Here is a 27,483-nt window from a genome sequence, read left to right on the forward strand (position 1 = left end):
GACCTGAGGTAGACAAGTGTCAGTAGTGACCCTGGACTCCCATCCTTTCTCAGAGGACCACCAGTCCATGAGCAGATGGTGCTGGCTGGAGGCAGCATGGTGGAAGACCCAGGGTCTACAGCAGTGCTTGATTCAAATCTGAAATCTGCCACCCAGTGACAGTCTGTGACCCAACTCATCATCCTCATCTGTAAAGTGGGACCACAGTAACAATCTACCTCCCCAAAACGTGTGAGGATTTACATGAGTAATGTGTGTGGGCCACATAAAAGAGTATGTGAAAATAGTGAGTGCCCTATAAATGTAGGGCATTATGATCTCATCATCATTCGCTCTTTGACTTGAGAAAATCCTTAAACATTGCTGAATGATGATTATCCTGACGAGTCAATTGGACAACATTAAGTGAAAACTCTTCTCACAACTTAGGGCCTTAAATAAAGATAAAGATAAAAATTAAAATTAAAATAAAAATAGGGCACCTGGGTGGCTCAGTCGGTTAAGCAACTGACTTCGGCTCAGGTCATAATCTCACGGTTTGTGGGTTTGAGCTCTGTGTCGGGCTCCGTGCTGATGGCTCAGAGCCTGGAGCCTGTTTCAGATTCTGTCTCCCTCTCTCTCTGCCCCTCCCCTGCTTATGCTCTGTCTCTCAAAAATAAATAAAAACTTCAAAAAAAATTTAAAAAATAAGTAAAAATAAATACAAATACAAATAAGTTTCTTCCTTAGCAACACGAAGCTCTCAAAATACTGAGCAACATACTGCATTTATAAAATAACTATGATTTCTGCATATATGATTTAAAACTAAAGAAAGTTGTACAGAAAGAAATGAAAGGTCCGGAGGTCCTTTGAATTTCAGGAGTAAGATAAAAAAGGGTATAAATAGATTTTAGTGAGTAATTTAAACTGCTAAGCGTAATGTTGTGGAAACTGAGATTTGTATATGTACTTTTTCAGGGGTCCTCAAGTTCTCTGGATGATCTAATATATTTCCCATTTTTATTTTCATATTTTTTCAAAAGTAATACAATCATGCCTTGGATCATTTGAATGTCTACTTTTAAAGCCAGTGCTCAGCGAGACTTTATTCTCTAACTTCTTATTTTATTTACAAGCAGGATGCCACAAGGAATATCACTGATATTGTTGCAGGCTAACCAGAAGAGAGTAGATGCATTTAATATGCAAATAAGGCATCTCCCCCAAGAAAGCACGAAGTGATATTTCAGCATGGGTGAGATTAATAGTTTCCCAGCAGTTCAAGCAGAGAAAAGTGGTAGGGCCTTGGGTTAACCAACAGCACAAGACAGTAGAAATGTAGTTCTTGGAATCTGAGTCAACACCACGTCCATATTTTCACCAGGACTCTCATTCTAGCTAAACGCACTCATACCTACCATGAATGTTATAAATTTTAATTGTTGGCTTTTGTAGGTTTTTGCCATGTTGAATTTATAAATTTGCTTCGGTTTTATAGCTGTAATGAGAACAAAGAGGATGAAGACATTTTATGGAACAATGTGTGTGTCTACATTTAATCACCATTATAATAAGTTAACTTCAGAAATGTTAAGGGTTTAGGGGGATTTTTTTTTTTCGTTTAAAAAGGGTCATATGTAATATGTAAGTGAGAAAATGTTGATCTATGTGGGTAGAATTCCCTGGAGGTAGAATCTGTTGCTTGATCAGATCACGGGTGTCCTTTAGGGTCCCAAATGACTCCCAAATGAGTAAATTAATCTCTGCTCAGCAAGCACAATGCATCCAATGTACTTTGAGAGCTTAAACAGAGTTCGAGTCTGAATGTCTGCATGCAAAGGTTTAAGGGAAGGGAGAGAGTTTTTATCATAATTGACAACCAAGAAAGAATTTACTAAAAATCCAAGCAAACGGGCATGTAGTTGGGCAATTTGAATTGCAATGTGGGAGACAGATTCACGTGGAAACCTGACTCATGCTCCCAGGAAGACAGGGCAGTTACAAAGGCGGAAGGGTGTGAGTGCAGTTCTCAGGTCCTCCAGATAAAAGAGGGGTGGAGAGGAGCGTAACTCAGGTTGGTTGGGTTAAGATGCAAATTAGGGGCTGAAACTTGTCCAACAAATCGCACTGGCTCCTCTGAAAGTGAAGGCGAACAGCTCCTGGTGTCCTGGTGAGGAAGGACTCAAGTCCGGAGGAGGGCTTGCAGCTGGCAAAGAGCTCAGAGGCCCATGAGAACGTGCAGAAATTCCCCCTCCCTGGTGGCCTCCTGATGCTGTTTTCAGAGACGCTTGCAGCCAGGCTTACTTGCTCTATATTGAAATCTTCTTTCACAGTCTATCAGATTTGTGTTTTCATTTTTTTAAAAAATAAACTTAGGGCCAATTGGGCACCTCACCCCCATCAGGGACAGGGAAGGAAAGGAGGAGAGTGCCTTTAAGCAATGGCGGACTGACCCCGATCTTACACTTGAGATGTAGTTCACATGTCACAGATTCAGATAAGACCCTTTCAAACACCATACAGCCCTGGGAACTTATTCAAAATGCTCTGTTGCTCTGAAGTCACATAGGGTGTGGGTGGTCCCAGACCCATTAGTTACTCGGAATTCAGACATGGCTAGATGGCTCTGAATGGCTAGTGAGTGGGGCCATTGAAAGACAGTGGGACAGTCACTGCAGACTTCAGGGTGGCCAGAGAGTGCAATGCCTTAGACGATCAGACAAGCTTACCCTATGCAGTGATCGGAGAGTTTGTGTTTCCCCCACCCCAGATTCTCATGTTGGGATCCTAACCCTCAGTGTGGTGCTATCTATAGCTGGGGTTTTGGGGAGGTGATGAGGTCATGAGCGTAGAGCCTCAGTGAATGGGATTAATGGTTTTATAAAAGAGACGTCACAGAGCCCCCTCACCCCTTCTGCCTCTGAGGACACAGAGAGAAGTCTGCGACCTGGAAGAGACCCCTCTCCTGACCGTGCAGGTACCCCGACCTTGGACTTCTGGCCTCAGAACAGTGAGAAATACATTTCTGTTGTTTATAAGCCACCCAGTCTGTGGCATTTTGTTATAGCGGCCCGAGCAGACTAAGACATCCCATGCCCAGAATTATTATTTTTGGATGGCGTGGGGAAAAAAATGATACTATGGTGTAAGAGGTACAACTCCCAGACTTCTAGAAAATGGAGCAGGCCATCTGTCCATTTAAATGCCTTTGAAAACAAAGTCAGTACAGGATCTAATAATATACCTGGAAATTATTCTGTGATTTTTATTTTAAAATTTGACATTCGAAAGAAGTAGGAAAGCTTCAAAGCTTAGGGGCCAGTTGTTATTTGGAGTGGGAAAGCCGAAAGTCACAGTTCATGGGGAGTTGGGACAATCTGGCCCTCAAAGGAACAGACAGATGGAGCCACCTCGCAGCCATGCAAGGCCTGGCAGCATCATCGGAGTGTCCCAACCTCCCCCCACCCCCCCACCAAGTGGGCTGCACGGGCTGGGGTGGTGTTTGTGATCTACAACCGCTGGTCAGTTTCGACCTCCTCAAACCTGTAGCCTCACGTTCTCCTCTCTGTTCTCAAGGACAGATCAGGGAAGGCAAAGACAAGCCATCCACACTCAATAAACAGGTGCCTCGGAACACCTCCTTTCGAGCTCCCAGCGGGCGCGAGCAGATATACATGAACCACATGGTCCAGGCGTTTCCCTGTGGGCTGCAATACTCATCCTCAAGCAAAATCCCCTCCTTTCTGCAGGGTCTTAACAGGAAGATTACTTCATCGATAGTGTAATCCTTAGAAAATAGTGCCACTTATAACACCTGCTATTACTACATCAACGACTCACTATAGGAATTAAAAAAAAGGGTTTCATCCTGTTTTTGAGAAAATCTTGCCAATTTGATATTTCGAAGTTCAAGACATGAATCTAGTTCTCATTTCCCCGCCTGGACTTGTAAAGTATTTTGTGTCTTCTAAAGTCCAGAGGGTATCAGGGACACATGAAGACAGAATTTGCTAAAAGGATGTAAAGACTGAGTTCATGGAAGGTCTACATCTCAAATGGGTCATTTTCACTAGATTCCTCCCTTTCCAGGGTCAATGACTCTCTCACAAGCCAGAGAAAACCACAACGTGGTGTAAAGGCTTAATGAGGTTTATTACTTGTATATCTTTTTCATTAATTTTCAATAGATTTCTATTGTGTCATTAATAGAATTCTCGGAGATGAACTAATTAAAAAATGAGATATAAATTTCTTTACTTCCTGTGGATATGCACTTCTATGAATAATATTAAAAAATGTAAATTAATAATTTGCTACTGATGTTTTACCTTAAGTCTTTCCCTTCCAGGATAAAAATAGACTTTGTTAAATAATTCATATGTAAAATCATGTTGCTGTTCATTTGTCGCAGAATTGATTTTTCTATTGACTATTCACCCAAAGGTGAAAAGAGGCATTTACTGACATTTATGGAAATTAAAACAAGGAAGCTTCTTGGCTGACTGCATAGTGAATATTAGTGTTTCAAATGCAAATCCCATTCCTACTTGATGCTAACAAGATGTTGGAGGAGAAACCATTAAAAAGTGAAATTTGAAAATCAGTTTCCAAAGCCAAAGTCTACCTAAATAGAACTGAAAGATGTGGCATAAAATAGCATGTGATTCCAAAAAAACTTTGATGAAAGGGTTGTATATTTTCATTCTTTGAAAAAAAAATTAAGAAAACGATCTGAACGTGAAAGTAGCATTTCTGGTTTAGGCAAAAAAGAGTTGATCCTTGTAACTCAGAAATAGGTATTTATACAAGATTTCAATTGAGTTCATTCTTGCTCCTTTGTTTCTTCTGTTGCCATTTTGTTTCCTTTGTCGCCAAGGGGCCAAATAAAGGGGAAAATATCTTTTTAAAGGCACTTTACGAATTCTATTGTAAGCAATGGGCAACCGGGCAGTGAGGTTGGAGAGAGAGAATTTGAGCTTTTTACCTTATCTTTCAGTTTAATTTCTTAAAAAAGTTACTAACTGTTCTTGACTTTTATAAGTAGTATTATACTGGAACGCATTTAATATAATTGAAATGGACATTTATTTGCATTTGGTAGATGATTTTAGGTTAATAGCTATGAATGAAAACAGACTCTGATAAGTGAATGTATAGTTCTTCCTATTAATGGACAGTTATAAAATAGAAATTTATGATTGTACTATACATCATGCAATGTAATTAATTTGTGACATGCTGGGATATGGATTTTATATGAGCTCTGGTCTTTCACCTCAATTCATTAGAAAAAAAAACCATGGCAGCATCAGTATGAGTGACTAGATTATAACAAATTGATAACCTATATTTAGGGTATGTTTGTAGTAATGACGTATGATAGTAATGGGGTTGGAATCCAGAGAATATACAGAAAAACATAAATCTATTATATTGGAAACATGGAAAGTAAGAACATTACAATTTTTTTTTAAAAACGTGTTTCTTGGGATTATATGGGAGACTCACCGCCAACAACAGGAGGTATTATTGAGGATAATTAATCTATTAGGTTTGATCTCTCCAAAGAATAAATCTATTCATGTAATTGCTGTGTTCAAAACACTGCAGTGCCGCCATTTTGCCTGGCCTAAACCATCAAGTCTCCGCTCTTTAGCAGGTTATGGAAAGTCCAGTATTTTCTGGCCACGCTGATTATTACTGCTTCGTCACCATCCATTCTCACACGGACTCTCTCTGTCAGCCCATCAGATGTAGCCAGAATACACCTGAAGTTCTGTTTCTCTGCAGTGATCCCATCTGTACACCCAAACATGGGATCCTTTGAGGCTTCTAAGGCCCTATGTCTAACATCGTCTTCATGCTATTATTTTATATTCTTAAAGCATTTTTCACATGTGATTATTCTAGTAGTTTCTCATAACCATGTGAAGTAAGCAGGTTCCGTATTATTAGCCTCATTTCAGAGATGCTGAAACTCATCTTTAGAGCCCAAACTCACTTGGCTAGTACCTGATGCATGCAAGTTCAAGCACACTGAGTTTAGCTGGTCTTCTCGGGTACAAACAAAAGGTCGTCCTTGTGTGTGAACCAGCAGGTCAAACCATGGTAGTGAAGTCTCCAGAGCCTTTGGAGGCTGCATGTAGAAGGATCCTCTCTCTTGTTTGGTTGTTCCGCTCGCCAGGATCCTCATTTGCGTTAGTATGTAGGACACAGTCTATCTGTTAATTTATTGATATCACAATTTTTTTTTTCTGGAAACAACCACAATCTGTGTGTTATGGCAATAAATATAATTAAACAAGAATGAGAAAAGACACTTCAGGAAACTGGATATTAATAAAATAACCTAATCCGAGTTGATTTTTGAAAATCAGATAATTAGGAGAAGGGCATAGTTTAGCAACTCCATTAGCCATGGGATACACTGTGTTGGGGAAAGTTATTCTCTGTCATCAACCTTGATCTTTCCATCCAAAATGGAGTTACTGGAGTTCAAGTTTCCACTTGAAAACTGGAGGTAAGAGAGGCCCTTCTTTACAATCATTACATGCACAAAAAGGTCCTATAAGTATTAAAACATTTCTCAAGGTGCCCAAGTTGTTATACAGGATTAACTTTGTGCCTGGGAAAAATTAAGTCCACAGGTTTTAAGGAATTTCTGAGAGACCAGTTGTCAAGAGTTATAAGCTTTCCTCTCTCTCTCTCTCTCTCTCTCTCTATTCATTTAAATATATTGGAATATTGCTTACATCCATATATATATATGTATACGTATATATATATGGATGTAAGCAATATTCCAATAATTCTATCATCAGAAGATATAATTTTTGATATCATAAATACTACAGGGGCACCTGGGTGGTTCAGTTAGTTAAGCGTCTGACTCCTGATTTCCACTCAGGTCATGATCTCACTGTTCGTGAGTTCGAGCCCATGTCAGGCTCTCTGCTGGAGGCACGAAGCCTGCTTGGGATTCTCTCTCTCCTCTCTCCTCTCATTGCCCTTCCCCCTGCTCATGTGCACATGCTCTCTCTCTCTCAAAATAAATACTTAAACTTTGAAAAACAGACTTCTTTCCAAAAATATATAATAAAAATCACCTGGAAGTGTATAAAATTAATTTGAATCCACTTGGGCTTTAAGATCCAGGCTTTCTATATCATTGACTTCATGAAACTTCTTCCCAATATCACAGTTCAGTTGCTTTAGAACCTATTTCTGACAGAGTCAGTTTTTTTTCCATAAAATAAATTCTTTCACCATAATTAGCTGATTACAATTTCAGCACAATTGAAAACTTTCTGTTCTTTCAGTCTGAATTTTGCATTTAAAAAATGTTAGGCCACTTTCGTGTCCAGAGCACCACATGTAACAAGTCAGGGAATGAGCGACACAGGTTCCCAAGTGACTCTCTTCCAGTTCTCTTTACCTTGAGCGGAAATAGAGCTGTTTGTCTACATTTTCTCCTTACAGAAAAGGCAAGCGATTACCTTTCACTTAGATTCAGAGCAGACCCAAGTTTTCAAACCTGGCAAATGGTTCTCAAGAAAGACAGTACAATAAGAGTCCTAATTGATATTTTACATTTAGCCCCTAGCTGTAGTTTACAATGAGAAAGTCTCCCTTTTCTAGACTTAACACTTATCACGGATGCCGATTCCAACTTGTCTTCATTTAAACATCTAGTAATACGTAGAGTTCGCGCCCCTTCAGCCACACTGGCCACCTTGCAACTCAGGCAAGGTCCTATTTCAGGGCCTTTGCTCTCCCCCCACCTAGAATGTTCCACCCTGACATCAGCATGGCACACTCCCTACTTCTTTGCTCTGTCTTTGCTCAATGAAGCTTTTGTTGACTCTCTTAGAACTCGCTACTCAACCCAACCTCCTTCCATACCTGCTCTTGTCACTCCCAAGGTTGCTTATCCTGTTTACCTTTCCTCATATGTTTTATTACCTTTTAGCATTTTATACATCTGACTTAAATATCATTCATTGTTTGCTTTCCAATGCTAGAATTTAACTCCCAGGAGGGCAAGGATGTTTGTTTTATAGACCAAGGTGCCTAGATCTGTGCTGGACACAAGTTGGTACCCAGTAAATATTTGTGGAATGAATAAATGAACCTCTGAAAATTCAGTTCTGTGCCACCCACTTCCTTAGAATCCAAAACACTATATGTATCTTATTATATGCTTTAAGTTGTTTTATGCATTATGCATAAATATATGCATATGATTGTGCAGAGTTGCATACAAGAAAAGCACATTGTTTTATACATAAAACATATAAAGGTATATTGTTCTTTATAGCCAATATAAGGGATGTTCCAGAGTCTTTTCTGTTCTATGTGACTTTTACATAACACGCCAGCTTTAGAGCCTAATCACCATATAAAATGTGACTTTAATATCCTCCAACCAGTAATGCAACTGCCTGTGATTCTATTTACCAAGTTTATTGGTACATTTTTAACATGAGACTGAATTTAAATATTTGAATAAATTTAGGAAATATTCTATCAGTCTGCTTCTCTTAATTCATCGAAAGCTGCTACCAGATGACAATTACACCGAGTTGGCAATTTATTGAGCGTTTGTGTTGGAATGCAAAAATGATTAGGATACATTCAATGCATTCTCTATATGCTCAAAGTCCCAGGGTCTACACACATGTGCATAATTATAATACAACAAAATAGGTCATATAAAGGAGATATGCACTGTAGAATTACAGGGACCAATTTATAAAGGCAAATGATGACTTTGCTTAGAAGGAGTGCTCAAGGAAAGCCATCAGGAGGCAAGTAATATTAAAGAAGAGTCTAGAAGGTCAGAGATGAATACAGAAAACAGTCCATTTCAGGCAATGTACTCAGCATTGAGAGGAAGTGGGAAACATGGCCTTATATTGTAAAAGGCAGGGGAGAATCGTTATTGGCACGGAAAAATGTAAAACTACATTGTCAATTTACACCATTCTCAAAAATAAAGTCCAGGTAGTTTAAATTCCTAAATGCAAAAAAAAAGAAAAAAAATGTAAAAACAACAACAAACCACACACACACACACACACATACACACACACACACACACACACACACCCCCTAAACTTTAAAACATATATGGAGAGAGAGATCTTTATGGCCACAGGGTAAGAGAACTTTTGGGGGAGGGCTTTCTCAATGAGAAAGATTTTTCAACAAAATCAGTACAACAAAAGCACGATCTATAAAGATAAGGGTTAATCAGTTTGACTATATTAACACTATAAATTTATGTGTGGTAAATGCGTCAGCTGGGCCACAATGAAAGAAGCCCACCTCTGCCTATTTCTCTCAGTAATTATAACTAAACTTTGGACAAAATGCACATCCATCTGAGGACCAGAAAAGTAAACCAAAACAAGTGAACTGTGGAGGGAAATCCAAATTTGGAGAATGCACGCAGAATAAAGACACACTCGGATTAAGGAAAACTAGGAAGTTCTTGAGGCTGATGGAAATGGAACTAGAAGGAGTGAAGCTATAGAAATGGTAAGTACTGGGATAATAAAAAGAAGATTTTTCTCTACTGAAGTTGTCTGAAGCGTGCGTGACAGTTTAAGGCAAAACTTACAACACCTCCTAGGGGAATGTGTTCAATGTATGCAGATATAACGTTTCTGACAACAATTAAGTAGATGTAAAATATGTGACAACTATAAGGAATGTAGATGTAATATATTTATAACTGTGTAGACGTATGTAGATGTAGCACATGTGGTGACTATAAAGTAAAGATCAGCGAAAGAGGTTAAAAGGAACGATACGGTTGACTGCAAATAGAGTGACAGGTGTGTATATATTACAATTGCTAAATCAACTACCAAGAAAACACATACAAAGACATATAGCTGAAATGCCAACAGATAAATTAAAATAGAGAGCTTAAAAATACTCAAATAATCTGAAAGAAAGCATCATTGGGAAACAGAAGAACAAAAACAGTGGTGAGAAACAGAAAAACATAAAGTGGACAGAGCAAAATCCAATCACATCCATAATTACATTAAATGTAAATGGTCTGAACACACCAAATAAAATACAAAGACTATCAGACTGGGTAAAAATAAATAAGACCCATTTATATATTGTTTATAAAAATCACAAGTTAAATATAGAGACATAAATAGGTTAAAAGTAAAGGCATGGATTTTCCTTGGGATGGTGAGGGGGTTAATAGTTGTGATAATAGTTGCAGAACCCTAAGAGCTTACTAAAAAACCCTGAATTGTATAGTTTAAAGGTGTGAACTGTATGGTATGTGAATTATATCTTAATAAAGCTGTTTAAAAGTAATTAAATGAATGGAAAAACATACCTTGCACACAATGATCAAAAGAATGGTTATTTTAATGTCAGTCAAAGAAGACCTCAGGAAAATGAATATTAATTATCAGAAGTACAAATGATAAACAGATCTATTCATCAAAAAGATGCAATACTCTTCAAGGTCTACACACCTAATGACAAAACTTCCAAAAATATAAGGTAAAAACTGATTAGCCTGAAAGGAAAAGTAGCCAAAATCTCAATTATAGTTGGAGACTCAGGGTGCTCTTCTCTCAGTATTCAGTGGACAGAAAATCAGTCACGATACAGAAGCCCCACACAACACTGTCAATCAACTTGACCCAATAGACATTTCCAGATCACTATATGACAATAGCAGGATACTCCTTTTCATGGAAATTCCACCCAGATAGTGCCTATTCTGAGTCATAGAGTAATTCCTGATAAATTGAAGAGAACTGAAATTATGCAAAGTATATATTTTGAGATCATAATGCAACTAAACTAGAAATAAAAAACCAGAAAGATATCTGGAAAGTCCTCAAATGTTTGGAAGGCAACAACATTAGTTAAAGAGGAAACCCTAAGAGAAATTAGAAAGCATGAATTGAATGAAAATAAAAGCAAAACTATCAGAATTTTCAGAACACAGGTAACATAGCCAGAGATGGGAGTGTACTACATTAAATACTATTAGAAAAAACAGAAGGCATGAAATCAATGTTCTACACTTGCTAAGAAACTAGAAATAGAACAATTATACCCAAAGCAAGCAAAAGGAAGGAAATATTAAAGAGCACAGAAATCAATGAAGCAGAAAAATAATAGAGAATATCAATACAATCAAAAGCTGTTTTTAAAAGATCAATGAAGTTGACAAACTTCTGGTCAGACTAAGAAAACACTATAACCAGGGGTGCCTGGGTGGCTCAGTTGGTTAAGAGTCCGACTTTGGCTCAGGTCATGATCTCACAGTCTGTGGGTTCGAGTCCCGCATCGGGCTCTGTGCTGACAGCTCAGAGCCTGGAGCCTGCTTCCGATTCTGTGTCTCCCTCTCTCTCTGCCCCTCCCCTGCTCATGCTCTGTCTCTCTCTGTCACAAAAATAAATAAAAAATATTTTAAAAAATTAAAAAAAAAAAAGAAAACACTATAACCAAAGTGTTTGTCATGCAAGCGACTGACGAGGAATATTATTCAGAATATGTAAAGAATTCTTTCAAGTCATCTAGAAACTCATGCAAACCAGTTCCGAAATAGGAAAAGGATATCTTTGGGCTACTAGGTCTGAGGACATATGAAAACGCTCGACGGCAACCAGGAAAATGTAAAACAAAGCCATAATAAGATCTGTTTTACACTTACCACATCATTAAAAAAATAAAATTAAATTGAAAAATTAAAAAAGAAAGATTAATTAAACCAAGCGACTTTCAGGAAAAAAGGCGGGGGGAGAAACATTCCCTTTTAGAGGTGTGTTCAACTATTTTGGGGAATTATTAGCAGTAACTCCTATGGTTGAAAATGTGCACCCTCAGAAATGCAGTATTTCCATTTCTAGGGGAAACCTTTGGATTTTTTTCCCCCCTAAATTACAAGTTAGGGGCACATTCTATGATCTTCACCGTAGCACTGTTTGTAACAGTAATAATTTGGAAACTTGCTTTTGATCAAGTTTTCCACTCCACTTTGTCAAACTGCAAACATGTTGTTTTTAAGAAATGTCATGAATATATCTATGGAAACCCTCTTTCTGGGAAAAGTTTAAAGTGGAGGAGGCATATTGACACCTACAGTTATGTTTTTAATTAAAAAAATTTTTTTTGGTGTTGAAAGGGAGCTTCTAGAGGCACCAGTAAGGATCTGTGCCAAAGCCTTGGTTGTAGCCCTCTGGCAAATGTTTGTGCATCTAAGTCCGTGCTGCCATATTGTCACTGGACATTCAGTACATCCCCGTGCATCTTTCATAGAGCTCACTGGATTAAGATTCTCAGGACCCCCAGAGACACATCCAACCACCTTGTGACGATCTGGAGGAAGACAGTCTGGCTGCCAGAGGCACGGCTGTCCCCTGAGGCTGGAGGCGGCAGCAAGGCGAGACCCACCCTTCCCGCTGGGGCCGGGTGTTCCTAAGGCCTTGTCTCTTCCAATGGACTTGCTCTCTCCCGAGCTTGCTGAGGGAACTTGAATGCAATGTTGTGCTCAGAGCCTGTGAGTGTGTCCCCTGTAATCTCCCTTCCTACTGCCTCCCGCCTACCGCTCCACGTTAAGGCTTTACATTTAACCTTGAGCTAATACTCAGAATGAAACAGCAAATGAGAGCACCATGCATCCAAATGGGGGAAAAAACACCTCAACAACTAGAAAATAATCTGCAAATCAGTTCAGAGTGACACCTTTATGTACACTGTAAAAGCATACGAATCATCCATTTTTACTTACGGACATGATATAATTTATGGGTACATTCATATTAGTAAAAGTACAAACATGGATGGAGGGTTATGCCCTAATTTCCGGATGGGATTCACCCCGGTGTGGCAGGCGGGGATGGGCTATAGATTTCTCTAAAATATATGGTGCCAGAGCAGATATGGTGAAATGTTACGATTTATTGAAGTTGGGTGTTTTACTCATCACTGTGCTCCCCCCCCCAAATATATAGTATTCCATAGCAAAATGTTTTTGAAAATCACATACATGCCAGCCACATTTTATCAAAATCCCAGAGAAGTGCTGTGTCATGCTGATTCTGTCTAACCCCCTATATATTTTAGATAGCATCTACTATGTTAGAATCAGAATTGATGTTCAGAATACTGACCTTGAAAAAAAAAAAAGAACACCAAGATAATATAGCAAACATTGTTTATACGCATATATTGTTATATGGCAGGCTGCAGGCTTGACATGTTACATGTATTTTCTTTAATCAATTTGAAAACTAACTGCTACTTTCTGTACCTACCTGCTAAATAACAGTTATGGGATTTATACCCATAAATTTTGTTTTTTCTTTTTCTTTTTAGTTTTGTTTTTCTTTTTCTTTTAGTTTTTTCTTTTCTTTTAATTTTAAAAATTAAATCTTTTTAAGGGAATATTGCAGTTCCTAAGTTAACTCGAATTTGTTCTCAACCGCATTTTCTCAGATGCAATGTTACTCCCTCCCTCATACAATGGTATTGACTCACTACAGCCTTCCCATCTGTAAGGTGAGCATGCAGAGATATCACAAGACCTTCTTATTTTGCATTCTTCTCATATTTCTTAAAACTGAATGATCTCCTCATTGATAATAGTCAACGTGTTCACTAGAAAAATATGCATTTGAATGCATTTGGGATAGACACAGGGTGCAATTTTATGGAGGAAAAATACAAAATAGGAGATTTGCTTTTGTCTTTTATTTCGCAAGTTTCTCTGTAACTATACAGGATTCTTCCCTTCTCTTTTGAAAATGCTGCCACTCAACTCATACCACCAAATTAATTTACTGCCTTCATTTCTGGCACGTACTATGGAAGTCACGAGGGGTGCGTGCTGATTCCCTGAAACCTCAGCTGTGTGAACGAGCCTCCCATGCTACGTCTCGTCTCGTGTTTGCAGCTTATAAATGAAATACTTATACCTTGCCTTTTGAAACAGTTATCTAATTTCTATTTCCCACCATGTGCTTTAGAATCCTCCCTTAATGATTGAGTGTGTCTACATTTTGTTATTTTATCTAGCACTGTTTCTCTGCCATGATACCTATCAGGCATTCACGTGACAAATACGATGAAATACTGAGAAGGCACTGGCTTTATTTAGTGCCCCCACAAGTCTTCACTTTGTTGATATGTGACATTACAAAAAGGTTTCTTTGCTGGTTCAGTAAAACAAACCACATAACAATTTGTCTCTTGACTGTGGATCAATTGACATTGATTACGTTTCTGCTTTCTTTGGTGGCGGTGGTCTGAGTGGGCTAAATACTCACGAAGCTCTTGGGTGCTGGACTGCCACTCTTTTATCCGAGACCACCAATGATTTCTTACGATGGATATTTGAATATGACAGATATTAATGATAACTTTTTATGCTCTTTAAAAAATCATAACAAAAAGTTTGGTAAATAATATGATAACTGCCCACAATGAAACTCAAAGATCATGAACCACACAATGTCGTCGAGGAGAGCAAAACCTGAGAGGAATCAATGGCGAGAAGTGGACGGTGGTAAAGGTAAAATGAAAATGTACATACATAAGGTATGCTCAAGTGAAAAAAGAAAGTGGCCCATTTGTCAATAGCAAGTGTAGAGCCCTAAACAGGTGTATAAATCGACTTCAGGCTGAGGGCAAGAACTGAGAATTTTATTTTATCCCTTCCCTCCTTGTACCCTCCTGCCTTTGGGTCCCTCCCCCACGGGGTTCATGATTTTGCTCTATTTATAATCCATGGGGTTCCTGTGTCAGGTTACCCGGCCTTCTGAGTCAGCAGAGGATTGCAATCACAGCGAAAAGAGCTAAGTCACTCTGGGTTGGAAGGTGCTCTCAGTGTTTCCCTCACTGCTGAGTCTCCTACCGCTGCGTTACTTCGGACGGATCTTTTCATGCCAAATGGCACACACTCTTTTAAAAAAGCTACTATACATCTCATAAAATAGCCAGTAGATAAATGGCATATTATTTTTATAAACACCATCTAATTTCAAAACCGACCTGGATCTCTGGGATTGCAGAGTTGAGCGCTGGGAAGTGCCACAAAGCCCCCATCAGGGCCAGCGTGCGGGATTGCAAGGTATCACACACTCACTGCTGGCTGTGTAAGGTCATGGCTATTCTATTTTGCTCCACAGCAAGGACCCACAGAGCCTTCGCTATAAGGAGCAACAACGAACACAGCCACATTCACGATATGGCTAAGGTCCCAGCTTTCATTATTTTCAAATATTTCAAGGGCAATATATTTTCACTACTTTTTAAAAATTGTTCAAGTTTATTTTTGAGAAAGAGAGAGAGACAGAATGCGAGCAAGGGAGGGGTAGAGAGAGGGGGAGAGGCAGAATCTGAAACAGGCTCCAGGCTCTGAGCTGTCAGCACAGAGCACAACGTGGGGCTCGAACCCACGAAGCGTGAGATCATGACCTGAGCTGAAGTTGGATGCTTACCCGATGGAGCCACCCAGGCGCCCCTATTTTTACTACATTTCTGTGAAGTCATTATGTTTTGCAAAGTGTAAGAAATGTTATGATGGAAAAGAACATAAATTACATTGTCTCTCCTCTGCACCTTGAGGAAAGAGACTACTAGTCTTTGCTGAGGCGCTACCCTCATGAGAAAACATTCCACGTCTATATCGGTGTCAGTGAAAATTCTTATTTGCGAGCCATGAAAAGTAATTCTGGACATCTGAACAGGTGGGACCTTCATTGGAAGGTGAGAGAGAGAGACCGGAGCGAGAAGGAAATTGTGTGGCAAGTGGGCAGGAATCCAAGTGGATTCAATGCCCGGAGGTCATCGTAACACTGCCTAACAGCAGCCCCAGAGGGAAGTCACCTCTGCCACATGTCACCTCCTTGGTGACATCTACTCTTCTCGTCCCTTCCATCATATGTCTCTCACGCCATAATCCACGGTTGACAGATTGGCTGAGCCCCCCTCACACGTATCGTCTACCTCACAAAGGAGGGAAGGAAGGATGAGCCTCTCCCTTTCTGTTTTCATCGTGAGAAATCTCAGCATGTGACTGGCAGCTAAAAAGCCAAGTCATAAATGTCCACCATGGCTATTTAGGTTTTTGTCCTGACCAAAAAGTCTTCAAACTGTGTGAAAAAGTTGGATGACTCCTTCAGTGCTTTTAATGGGTTTTGGTCACGTTCATTCTCAGGAATAGGACATATGATCTTGATATCCATTCAAACCATGCACTCCGAATTTTCCCTATGATCTTTGGCAAATGACCGAATCTGTTTCCTGTTTTCTTTATCTACAATAATGCACATGCATTTTATCTTTCTTAAAGGGATTTCACTAAAATCCTTGATGATGCCAATTAAACTCTAGACCTCCACCAAGAGAAATTCAATTTGTAGTCAACATTTAATTTTACTGCTACATACCCAATCAGTCGAGGGCTGATTTTATAGAATTCTTATCTAATTGCATTAGTAGAAAATTTAAAATGCGATATGCCTGTATGTGTCCATATTTCCTGTGGAATATGTCACACAAGAGTCGTTTTCGCAGAAAGACGTGTGGCCATTAAAGGCGCAATTTCACATAACTCTTACAGCTTTTCAACAGCAAGAAACGTGTCCTAGCATGAGAATCCTCACACTTTACAGGGAAGAAAATGAGCCTGGTTTCCTGCTCCCTTGAAGAAAGGCACTGTGAGATGACTGCAAGCCAAGACTGTTTGCATCTGAACAAAAAGTCCCCGCTGACAGGTAGGAATGGACACTAATTCCTCATGATCTTTCCCATCTCTATTTGCTTCTTAGCCGAACCCATGCAAGACCAGGGAAAAAGTTACAGAGAAGCCTGTTTTATGCACCTTCTTTCAAAATTAACCCTTTCTCTATGAACCACGTTATAGTGGGAGCCCCGGAAAGGGTGTCAGGTGGCTGGCATCTGTGCTCTGAAGTGTAGGAGTCAGTCTTCTAATGAAAATCAAACCGGTGTTCCTTACAAGTAGGCTCCCCTGTGAATTCTCTCAGATAAAGCATCTGTAAGGCTTACAAAGTAAAGTCAATACATCTCTAAGGACCAGAGGGGAGATAGGGCGATCCGTTATTGTAGTCTATCAGCATTTTCTTTCTATTTCAGTCCCTATACATCAGTGCAAGTGATTTGAACCTACTGCATACTGTAAGATTTATTTTTAAGATTAAAGTTATTGATTTTTCTCACTACCTCACCAGTGTTATTTGGAAAAAATCTCAGCTGATGCCAATAGACTAATCTATATAATGCCAAGTATGCAGAGGAAAACAGATCAGTGGCTGGGTTGTCGACTTTATGGAAGCATCTGGATACTCCACTGAGTTTTTTAAAAAGATTTTGATGTAGATATATGACATCATCAAAATGGTACTATAGCTCCATACAAAATAAGAACCCTGTTGCTAAAGCAATAATTTTGACCCTGTTGATAACAAGCTCTTTGATACATTGTTGGGTGTGTTTCACCTTGAAATGCAAAGTCATCTTTTTGAAGATAATGACCAAAAACAGTATTTTAAATATTTTAAAATTCAGCATTAAAAGAACACTAAATTATATGATATAAATCCTTTTTCTTTCTAAACACACTAGTGGTGTCGTTGGTTTTTTTGTTTGCTTTTTTCTTGAAGCGATAATCTTCTTTAGTGTGGTGAACTTTTTAAAGCCAAACACATTAAGCATATACACAAAATCGCTGAAACATGTCAAAAACGGCTTTGTGAACTGTAATCTCATTTTGGCTTTATAGTGTCCTGATCATACGATACATTTTCTTTACCTATTTTTTTACGTTTATGCATTTTGAGAGAGAGAGACAGAGAGACAGACAGAGAGAGAGAGAGAGAGAGAGAGAGAGGGAGAAAACACAAGTGGGGGATGGGCAGAGAGAGAAAGAGGGAGAATCCCAAGCAGTATCCCTGCGGTCAGTGCACAGCCCGATGTGGGGCTTGATCCCAGGAACTGTGAGATCATGATCTGAGTTGGAATCAAGAGTCGAACGCTTAACCAACTGAGCCACCCGGGTGCCCCTAAAGTAAGCTCTATGCCCACGTGGGGCCTGACCTCACGACCCCAAGATCCAGAGTCATGTGCCCCCATATGCTATATTTTAAATCAGTCTGGGCTATGTGGAATTTAGAGGCAGTCAACGAGATAGGATGGCGTGCCGTAACACCACAAGTGCCTCCTGCATTTTATTTCTGTGCGCTTTGCCCTCAGAGTCCTATTTTAGCTGAGGTCAAATGCGGAAACTATGTTAGCATCACTCGGTGGACGTAACATCGTCTTCATCTGACAGTGATTTTTTAAAGACCACAACATAAATTATGTCTACAATATTCAATTTAAAAGTATTACATTTTGTTTGTTTTGGGCATTCTTCTTCTTCCCCTTCTAACCAGCAGAGAGCTGGAGTCTGCTGACAGAGAGAGAGAGGGATGTTGAGCTGGAGATAACTTAGGGACGGAGTGAGAGCAACCGTGTTGTCTAGTCCAGGAGGAACGTACATTCTTGGTCACGCCACACCAAGTCTCTGGTCGTAACTTATTTCCAGCTGTCACTCCAAATGTGAATATCTGAGGGTCCTTACCTGAGTGGTGTGGGTCTCTCTCTGTCTCTGAAACGATGAGGTCGTGAAGGTGCTCACAGAAAATCTGGGGAACCCCTCTTCTTCAGGTAAACCTGTTGAGGTCAACACCAAGTCGAGGTTAAGTTGGGTGTCCTTCCCCCAAATAAAAAAAGCTGTGTACTTACTGCCAAAAAGTCGACTTTTTACATCTCATGGATGGAAATGATGGTCAGCAAATACTCATTGGATAAAAATTTCCTAAGGAAACATGGGAACACAAAATACTGTTGCAATTCCATTAAATAAAAGAGGCAGGATGTTGAAAAAAGCAATGAAGGGATGGTGAGGAAATGTTCCATAATGGCACAAAGTGAGCAGAGAAGTACTGTAGGGGAAACTGAGGATAGTTTGGTGAAGCAGGGACAGCAGTGGGAGGAGCCTAAGGGCCTCAGAGAGTGAACGGGTACCTTGGGCCACTACAGTGGAAAGTTGGCATCTCATTTGGGCCGCAGGGAGGCGAAGAGGGGAGTGGAGGACAGACCAGACATTATCGAGTCTACGTGTCACACGAATTCCATTGGCTAGTGTTCACACACAATGGGGAGGAAGGGGTTGGTGGACTCCTATGAGGAAAAGGCCACGGTAGCTGCCCACCCCCAGCAGACCAATTCATCACCAGCCTTGCAGGACAAATAGAGGGTTCAAGGACATGGAAAGCCCCCACTGAAATACTACAGAAGTCCCCATAGGCACCAAAGGATTTTATCAGTGATCCCTCACGATAGAAACAGGGTTTCTCCACCTCAGTGCAGCTGGCGCTTTGGGCTGGAAGTTTCTCTGTTGTGGGGCTGCCCTGTGCACTGTGGGATGGTTAGCAGCATCTCTGGTCTCTGCCCTATATGGTAGTAACACCTCACAACTGAGAGAGCCAAAAAATGTCCCCCTGGTGGCAAAACCACCGCTGACTCAGCACCAACAGGAGACAGGGGTTGAGAGTCACCACAAGTGACTTGTTCATAAAGATAAAAGCAAAAATGAACGACTGGGACCTCATGAAGATAAAAGGCTTCTGCACTGCAAAGGAAACAATCAACAAAACTAAAAGGCAACCGAAAGAATGGGAAAAGGTGTTTGCAAATGACATATCAGACAAAGGGCTAGTATCCAAAATTTATAAAGAACTCACCAAACTTCACAAATAATCCAGTGAAGAAATGGGCAGAAGACATGAATAGACACTTCTCTAAAGAAGACATCCAGATAGCCAATAGGCACACGAAAAGATGCTCAATGTCACTTCTTATGAAATACAAATCAAAGCCAGACTCAGATACCACCTCACACTAGTCAGAGTGGCTAAAATGAACAAATCAGGAGACTATAGATGCTGGCAAGGATGTGGAGAAACAGGAACCCTCTTGCACTCTTGGTGGGAATGCAAACTGGTGCAGACACTCTGGAAAACAGTGTGGAGGTTCTTCAAAAAATTAAAAATAGATCTACCCTATGACCCAGCAATAGCACTGCTAAGAATTTACCCAAGGGATACAGGAGTGTTGATGCATAAGGGCACTTGTACCCCAGTGTTTATAGCAGCACTTTCAACAATAGCCAAATTATGGAAAGAGCCTAAATGTCCATCAGCTGACAAATGGAGAAAGAAGATGTGGTTTATATACACAATGGAATACTACTTGGCAATGAAAAAGAATGACCATTTGCAGCAACGTGGATAGAACTAGAAGGTATTACGCTAAGTGAAATAAGTCAGGCAGAGAAAGACAGACACCATATGTTTTCACTCTTATGTGGATCCTGAGAAACTTAACAGAAGACCATGGGGGAGGGGAAGGAAAAAAAAAAAGTTGGAGAGGGAGGGAGCCAAACCATAAAAGACTCTTTAAAACTGAGAACAAACTGAGGGTTGATGGGGGGTGGGAGGGAGGGGAAAGTGGGTGATGGGCATTGAGGAGGGCACCTGTTGGGATGAGCACTGGGTGTTGCATGGAAACCAATTTGACAATAAATTTCATATTAAAAAAAAAAAGATGGAAACATGAAAAGAAGAAAATTACCTGATAGAATGAGCTCAATCCAGGGGCCTTAAATTATGAAGTGATAGCTGCTCTTCTCTAAAATTGTAATTAACTAGTATGGTATAATTGATCAGACATATACAGGCTTCCCAAATTCAAGATCATTAGGAAATCACTGTACGCTTTTTCAGATCAGGAGTGAGTGAGCTCCCCAGGAAGTCCACAGAACCCTATCAGCACATAACAAGCCCCCCTACCCCCAGTCAATCTTCCTGTTAGAGATACAAAGGCCTTGGCATAGAAAGGTTGGCTTCATCGAGACCAGGCACACTGGGGCCAGCACCTGGAAAGGGACAGGCTTACACATGGAAGTCATGGGGCAAGATGGGCCCTGGCCACAAGCAACAGCAATGTCTGAAGTTGGCCGGGGGAAATTATATTAGAGACTGGCATAGCAGGTGTGGGAAAGGGGCCAATCAATCAGTGTTTGAGTGATCTGGAAACTAAACCAGGAGGGAGGAATGATGGACATCTGAGATCAGTCACAAATTGGAATCCCAGGCATCCAAATAAGCAGGGAGTCAGCAAAAACTGGGTGTCCAGGCAGGAAGGTACAGCCGAGTCTGGGATTCATGTGTAGCAGGAGTGTCAGAGGTGTGGGGGCTGGTGGGGGAAACAGAGAGCTGACTGATGAGCAAGGACAGACGTCCACCTTCTGGAGCACTGGGTTCCAGGAATTGGACGGTGGGGGAGAAAGCTGTCATCCATTTTCCAAAACTAAATTATAAATCAGAAGTTTACGCCCCAAATAAAACAGAAACTCAGTGTGCTGAGGATACAGACTCAGAGCCAAATCAATAGCATAATGTGCTATATATCACGTCATAAAGAAAGTTAAGAAGTATTTGTGGTCATTGTCTGAGTAAGGCACTGGGAAATACAATGACTAAAGGAAAGTCCTGCCATTGCACAGGAGTGTCCTTCCACCAGAACACACGGCAGGGTGATTTGTGGGTTAGTCAGCATCCTGGAGAGAGCAGGGGTGAATTCTGATGGAGGGGATTAGGGGAATGTGATGGTGGGGACACCAAAGGGTCTGGGCATTCCGGGACGAGAAGGCTCCGAATGGTCAAGAAGGTGAGATGGGCCTCCTTGGGAGAGCTCCAGGGAAGAAGTTCCAGATGGTTCCATGCCTCAAGAAAGGACCACTGAGAGGGTGCGGCCAGCGGGGGCCCCTGCAGAAAGTGCTGGAAGGTAGAGAGATCAAGGGCAAGCACTTCACATGCCATCTCACAGACGTCTGACAGTAGCCTGTAAGCCACGGAGAACACTGTGGGTTTCCAGAGGGGATTGGATGTGACGCCATTTTACCTGAGTGGTGAGTGAAGAGGCATTTCTTACCTGTTGACTAAAGAAATCACTGATCCCAGAACCTGTGGCAGGGTCACCAGGGTAGGGACAGAGGGTGTCAGTGTGGGGCAGGTGAATGTGTGGGGACCCCGGTGTGGGGGGGTGGTCAGGGAGAAGAAAGCGGTGCTGGAAAGCTTGCCGTGGATGGTATCTCCTCCCCTTGGGCAGGTGCAGGTTGGGGAGGAGCTGAGACTGACCAGCCTGGGGTGCAGAAAACCCTGCCTGGATGTCTGTAGCAAACAGGTGGGAGAACCCCACTTGGGCCAATATACCCAGCAAGTGGAAGCAGCAGATAAAGTAATAGCCAGGCAGCCCTGGAGGTGCAGAGGATGTTAGAAGGCAGAGTTTTGTTCCGCTTTGTTTTTGACCCAAAAGATTTCTATCTTATTGTCATATCGGAAGCAGCACGTGTTAAAGGCAAATAATCTAACAGTGACACCAGAAGAAAAAAAAATGTGGAGGAAAAATGTATTACTATCTCTACTTGAACATTTAAAAATAAACATATGCCAAAAATCATAAAAATTAATACATATAAAAATATTTTACATAAGTTTTACATATAAATATAAAATATTAAAAATGAAAAAGAATACAGAATATTTAAATACACTAAATAAAAGGCTCTACTGTTCTTAAAACATCCTACAAATCAAAATAAAGGACCTACTGGCAGATTTTAAAATATGGGGAAAGAATATGTATAGAGAGGAAAGAGAGTATATGGCCCCTAAATGATAAACATGTTCATTTTCATTAAGTACCCAAAGAAACGCACATAAAGGTACAATAACTTAGCCACCTTATTGGTCAAGATAACAAATATTTCAAAACTTTTTGTTACTGAAATTTCATACACACATAAGAGTCAAGAGAATACGCAAGGAAAGTCCACGTGCCCGTGACCAAGCTTTGGGATGTTCGTTATTTCAATTTCGTTTCATTTACTTCTCATTAGCTTTGAAAAAAAGAAAGAAAAGAAAAGATGTAGCAATTGTGTCATTACCTGTCAGCTAGCCAAAGACCCCAGAAAGGGCCCCAAGTCTTGGGGTAAAGAATTCTACTGTGTTCCTACCAAGTTAAAGGTTCTTGATCAGTGTTGGGGGCCATCGAAGGTCAATCTGGAACCTTTATTTGTCGACTTCCATTGAAGGCTCTACCACGGACAATTGCTCGCACATACTCATGAACATGCTTTCGTTTTCTTGCAGCCACAGCCTTGTCCTCAGACCCCATTCTGTGGTGATAATTCCCAGTGGATGTAGTTCTGTGTCCTCAACACATTCTTACTACAGCGGCAACAGTGGGCCTCAAAATGCTAAGCATGTCCATTTGATATGAAACCATCCGTTTAAGGAGCCATGCTTGTCCAAATTAGAGCAAGGGCTAAGATCTTCTGAAACTGTCCCTGTCCTACCCCCCAGATACCCAGCTCTTCTGTTCAAAGAAAGCATGCAGAGGCTTCGAGAAGGCATTCCCCACCTGCTGATCTGGGCCACGTAATAGATGGCAGCACTCTGTACAACATGCTGTTTGGCACTGGGGCTTGGCAGGGGGGAGTCAGGAAGTCATCAGCCTTGATCCAGGGGCCAGGTAGAGGGAGGAGGCTCCCTGCTCCTCTCCCTGAGCAGTGGGTGCTGCTCAGAGCTTTGTCAATTCATCCTTCCCCGGGATGCTCAGGGGAAGTGGTATTTAGGACACTCTCCTCATCATGTGTGGTGTGGATCCAGGCCCTGGACTTCCCTGAGTTTGTAAGGTGATTTTGAAAAGGGGGAGACTGCGGCGGTGAAGTCTAAGCATAAAACCCTGGGGGTTTATGTAGAGCCTTCTAAGAAGAGAAGAATAGGGCAGGCTGGAGAGGGTGGTGTGGCTCTGAGTCTTAAGTAATGAACCCCTTAGAATCTGCCAGTCACAATCCCTGAGGCTCTGTTGGGACCCAAGTGTGTTTAGTTGATAGCAATATATGATTCTCCTTGTGTGTCCTCCCAGCTTACCAAATACCTCCGATCTCGAAGTCATGATTCTCCTGGTTTTTGTGAAACTGCATGCTGGCGTTCCCGTCTCTGATCATTTATTCCGTATCTCCACGCCTGTCCTTCTCAAAGTACGTTTCTCAAAGCTTGGCACTCCACATGGTTTTGTGGTCAGATTTTCTCCTCGTTTCTCTTTAAAACTTTTCCTCTGATGCTGCAAATGATCCCCATTTCTCCAGCTCCCGTGAAAATCCTGCCTTCCCTATCTTTCCCTCCTGGAGCTCCCCTTAGACTCCCGAATTATCACCAGCATTTATGTCACGACTGTCTACCGCCAGAAGTCCTTCTCATCGCTTGAACTCCAAACCCAACCCACAGGATAAACCTCTCAGAACTCCGCTTCTTCTGTGAAAGAGTGCGCTGTTCTCTCCCTCCTATCCCAGTCCATCCTGGAACATTCTCCTTGGTGTTAATAGGATCAACACACACCTGCTGTTCCCAACCTTGGGTTTTGTTCCACTCTTCACCCTGAGTAACACAATCAGGGAAGTTCCTCCAAAACAGCCAATGTATGGTACCCCACCCTCTCCAAGCAAAGACCAGTCTTCCAGAGACACTCTTTGAACTGGCATTCAACGCCATCTTATTCACTGACCTATGCCATCAAAGTAGCTCACTCCCATCCCGCCACGGAGATATGTTTTCTTCCCTGGAAGGTGTGCCCTTCTAGTCTGAATCTCATTCATTTTGAAAATCCCAATCCTCACCAGGAGCATCTGTAAAATCCCAGCCCTCGTGAATCTCTTCCTCCACGTGGTGGCCACACCAGAGCACTCCTTTTTTGTGTGGTTGACCTGACACTTGTCACTGGCTGCCCTGTTCTGTGATCTCTCTTGACACATAATGCTAATGCTCTACATATGCTCTGCTTATACCCAAAGAGCACCCTGTGATTCGCTTAGACTCCCCACGGCTCTGCACGCATTGCACAATGCCTGCATGCAACTGGTGCTTAATAAATGCTTTGTGACTGATGTGCACCTGCCTCTCACTAGGCTTCTTCAGGCCATTCTGTCCTTTATATTATTTTGAATCTTCGAACCCTCCAAGGGATAAAACAGAACCTTTCCTGGAACGCTCCCATAAATCCCGACGTCCATTCATTCTGCCAAAATGATATGCGAGTTTGACTCTATGCATGTGTGTATTGGGGTCGATGTCATTACCATAGATTCTAGCATTACAGTCTGTCTGGTCTTGGACAAATTAATTCGCGGCCTTGTGCCTTATCGACATCATGCATTTTTGTTTTTATTGGACACATTTTTCAGTGATCTAGCTCCAAGAAACCTAAGCTTTTCTGATATCTGTGTATTAGGTAATGTATATAGAGCACTATTTGGGGTGGCATCATTGTACCAGATCCTCATAACAATCCCATACGGCAGGTCCCTTGATTATCCCCATTTTTAAGATGAGAAAACAGAGGACCAGAAAGGTTAAGTAATTTGCTCACAGCCATGGAATCAATGAACCTCAGAGCTGGGGCCTGAGCACAGGCAAACAGGAACAATGCAGCGTTGCCAGGAAAGAACAGTCAGCCTTTGAATCCAGCTGTTTTTAATCGGGGCTTCTTAACTACAGTGGAGGAGATTTAATTAAATGGAGTCCAAATTAGCAATTATTCAATATGACTTCAAAATATTTTTAGCCAGAAGGAGTGGGGCAGGGCTTTCTACATGCCCGAGAAGCTGGCTTTCTTTGCAAAGCTACCTTCTGCTGCTGAAAATAGATAATTGCACAATATTCCAGATTGTCAAGTGAAGGCTTGCTTCCTCTGGCAGTCAGCTTTTGAGTCAGACAACAGTATGAGTTCCAAAGAATCTATACAATTCCCATAAACAAAGTGATGTTGTAAAACGTATATGTGAATGTTTTTCACGGGCTCCAACCAGAGGAGCCCTGCCAGCATTCCACATCTACCTCGAGCAGGGCTGATGAAAAGCCGTTTTTAGATGTTTCCAGAATCACTGGGGTTTGGTGCTCCAGTGGCGCTCGATTCAATACGGAATCTACAAAAAATGCAGAGTTCCGGGTCCCAGAGCGTCCCATCCAGTCTGTCCCCACGGAAAGCCCTTTACACCGCAGATAACCCTTACTGTGCACTGACGATAAACATAACGCAAATAAAAAGAGAGACAGTCCTCACAGAATGATAAATGTAAAATCAAATGTAATGACTGTGTTCTTTAGTTGCCATTTGTTTCCTGATGCCCAGCAATAAAATGTATATTCACTGAGCAGCAAGCAAGCAAATCGTACTGAACATAAAATGGCCTGGCTGGAATTTCTTTATGTCTTTATTTCCCCCCACGAAATAAACATCTTTATACTCACAATATTTTGTGTGATACAACGAAAATGTCCTAACACTGAAAACTGTTCTTTAATCTAATGATAAATAACCGCAAGTCCAGGGAATAATTAAGTATACCAAAAAAGATCTAAGTCTGTGTTCACATCAGTAAAAGGATGGCAATTAAAGTAAATGATAGCTATAATTACCCACACATAACTATATTTCAGCAAACGAACAAACAGAGAATTATTTCTGGGAAGCAGAGGTAGCATGCAGATCCTGGCATTCAAGATAAATCATTTCCTAGAAAAATAACACTATTTCTGATTCAATTAGAATTCCAAGTTATTTTAAACATTTATTTCCATCTTGTGCCTTTATTTAGAAAGCACACTGACTATCCCTGGTGAATTAAGAATCGGTACCAGTAACCGCTTTCAGAGCGAGGATGGGTCACACCTACATCAGGCGTGGCACAGGTGTAATATCGGGTCAGTTCTTATCATACTGATGGGCAGAAGTTTTCTGACTCCACACCCTGCACAGAACTTACTGGTCCCTGCGTAACATGCAACATGGCCCTGGTCGGTAAGTGCTTACCCAGTGCTAAGCACGGTGCCCGATGCTGTAATGATGATGGGAAGGTGGCAGGAGACGGGACATTCATGGTGTTCACGAAAGTAGAACCACATAAACGTGGCAAGTGGCTTTGAAAGACTGAAATCCCAACTGAAATAATTTTCCTTTTGTGCGTGTGGCTCCTGATTATTTCCAAGGGATCATCAATTAATGACAACTCAGAACTAGCTTTATTTTAAACTCTGGTCCCTATGAGATTTAAGGGGTAGTGTGTTCTAGGGCCTGAACATTTGTCAGATGCTGAAGGTGAGAAGCCCGAGAGCCCTACATATTTAATGTGATATTATTAATTTCAGGCAATGTATTCCAAAAAAATTTCCATCTGGGGCTAGAGGATTTCTTGTCTGTTCCATTGGTTTTTGACTTTACTTTGATTTTTAGAGTAAAACTCACAGATTTTTGTATGAGGTTTTCCAGGATTATTGTCCAAGCCATAACGTTTGGCTTTTGACTCAAGACACAGACAAATTAAAT

The 27,483-nt window shown here is 41.1% G+C and overlaps 1 protein-coding gene across 2 annotated transcripts in view; it reads right to left on the reverse strand.

Annotated features, from left to right (window-relative positions):
- The window catches only part of MYO16 (myosin XVI), a 611,293-nt gene that overhangs the window by 8,473 nt on the left and 575,337 nt on the right, over window positions 1-27,483 (reverse strand). For both annotated transcript variants that reach the window (XM_060636706.3, XM_060636705.3), the window contains exon 34: window positions 18,614-18,705. In XM_060636706.3, the coding sequence (XP_060492689.3) occupies window positions 18,614-18,705 (92 nt within the window). The remainder of the gene's footprint in view (window positions 1-18,613; window positions 18,706-27,483) is intronic.

Source organism: Panthera onca, chromosome A1 (assembly GCF_046562875.1).
Source record: "Panthera onca isolate mPanOnc1 chromosome A1, mPanOnc1 haplotype 2, whole genome shotgun sequence".
In the NCBI taxonomy this organism is placed as follows: Eukaryota; Metazoa; Chordata; class Mammalia; order Carnivora; family Felidae; genus Panthera; species Panthera onca.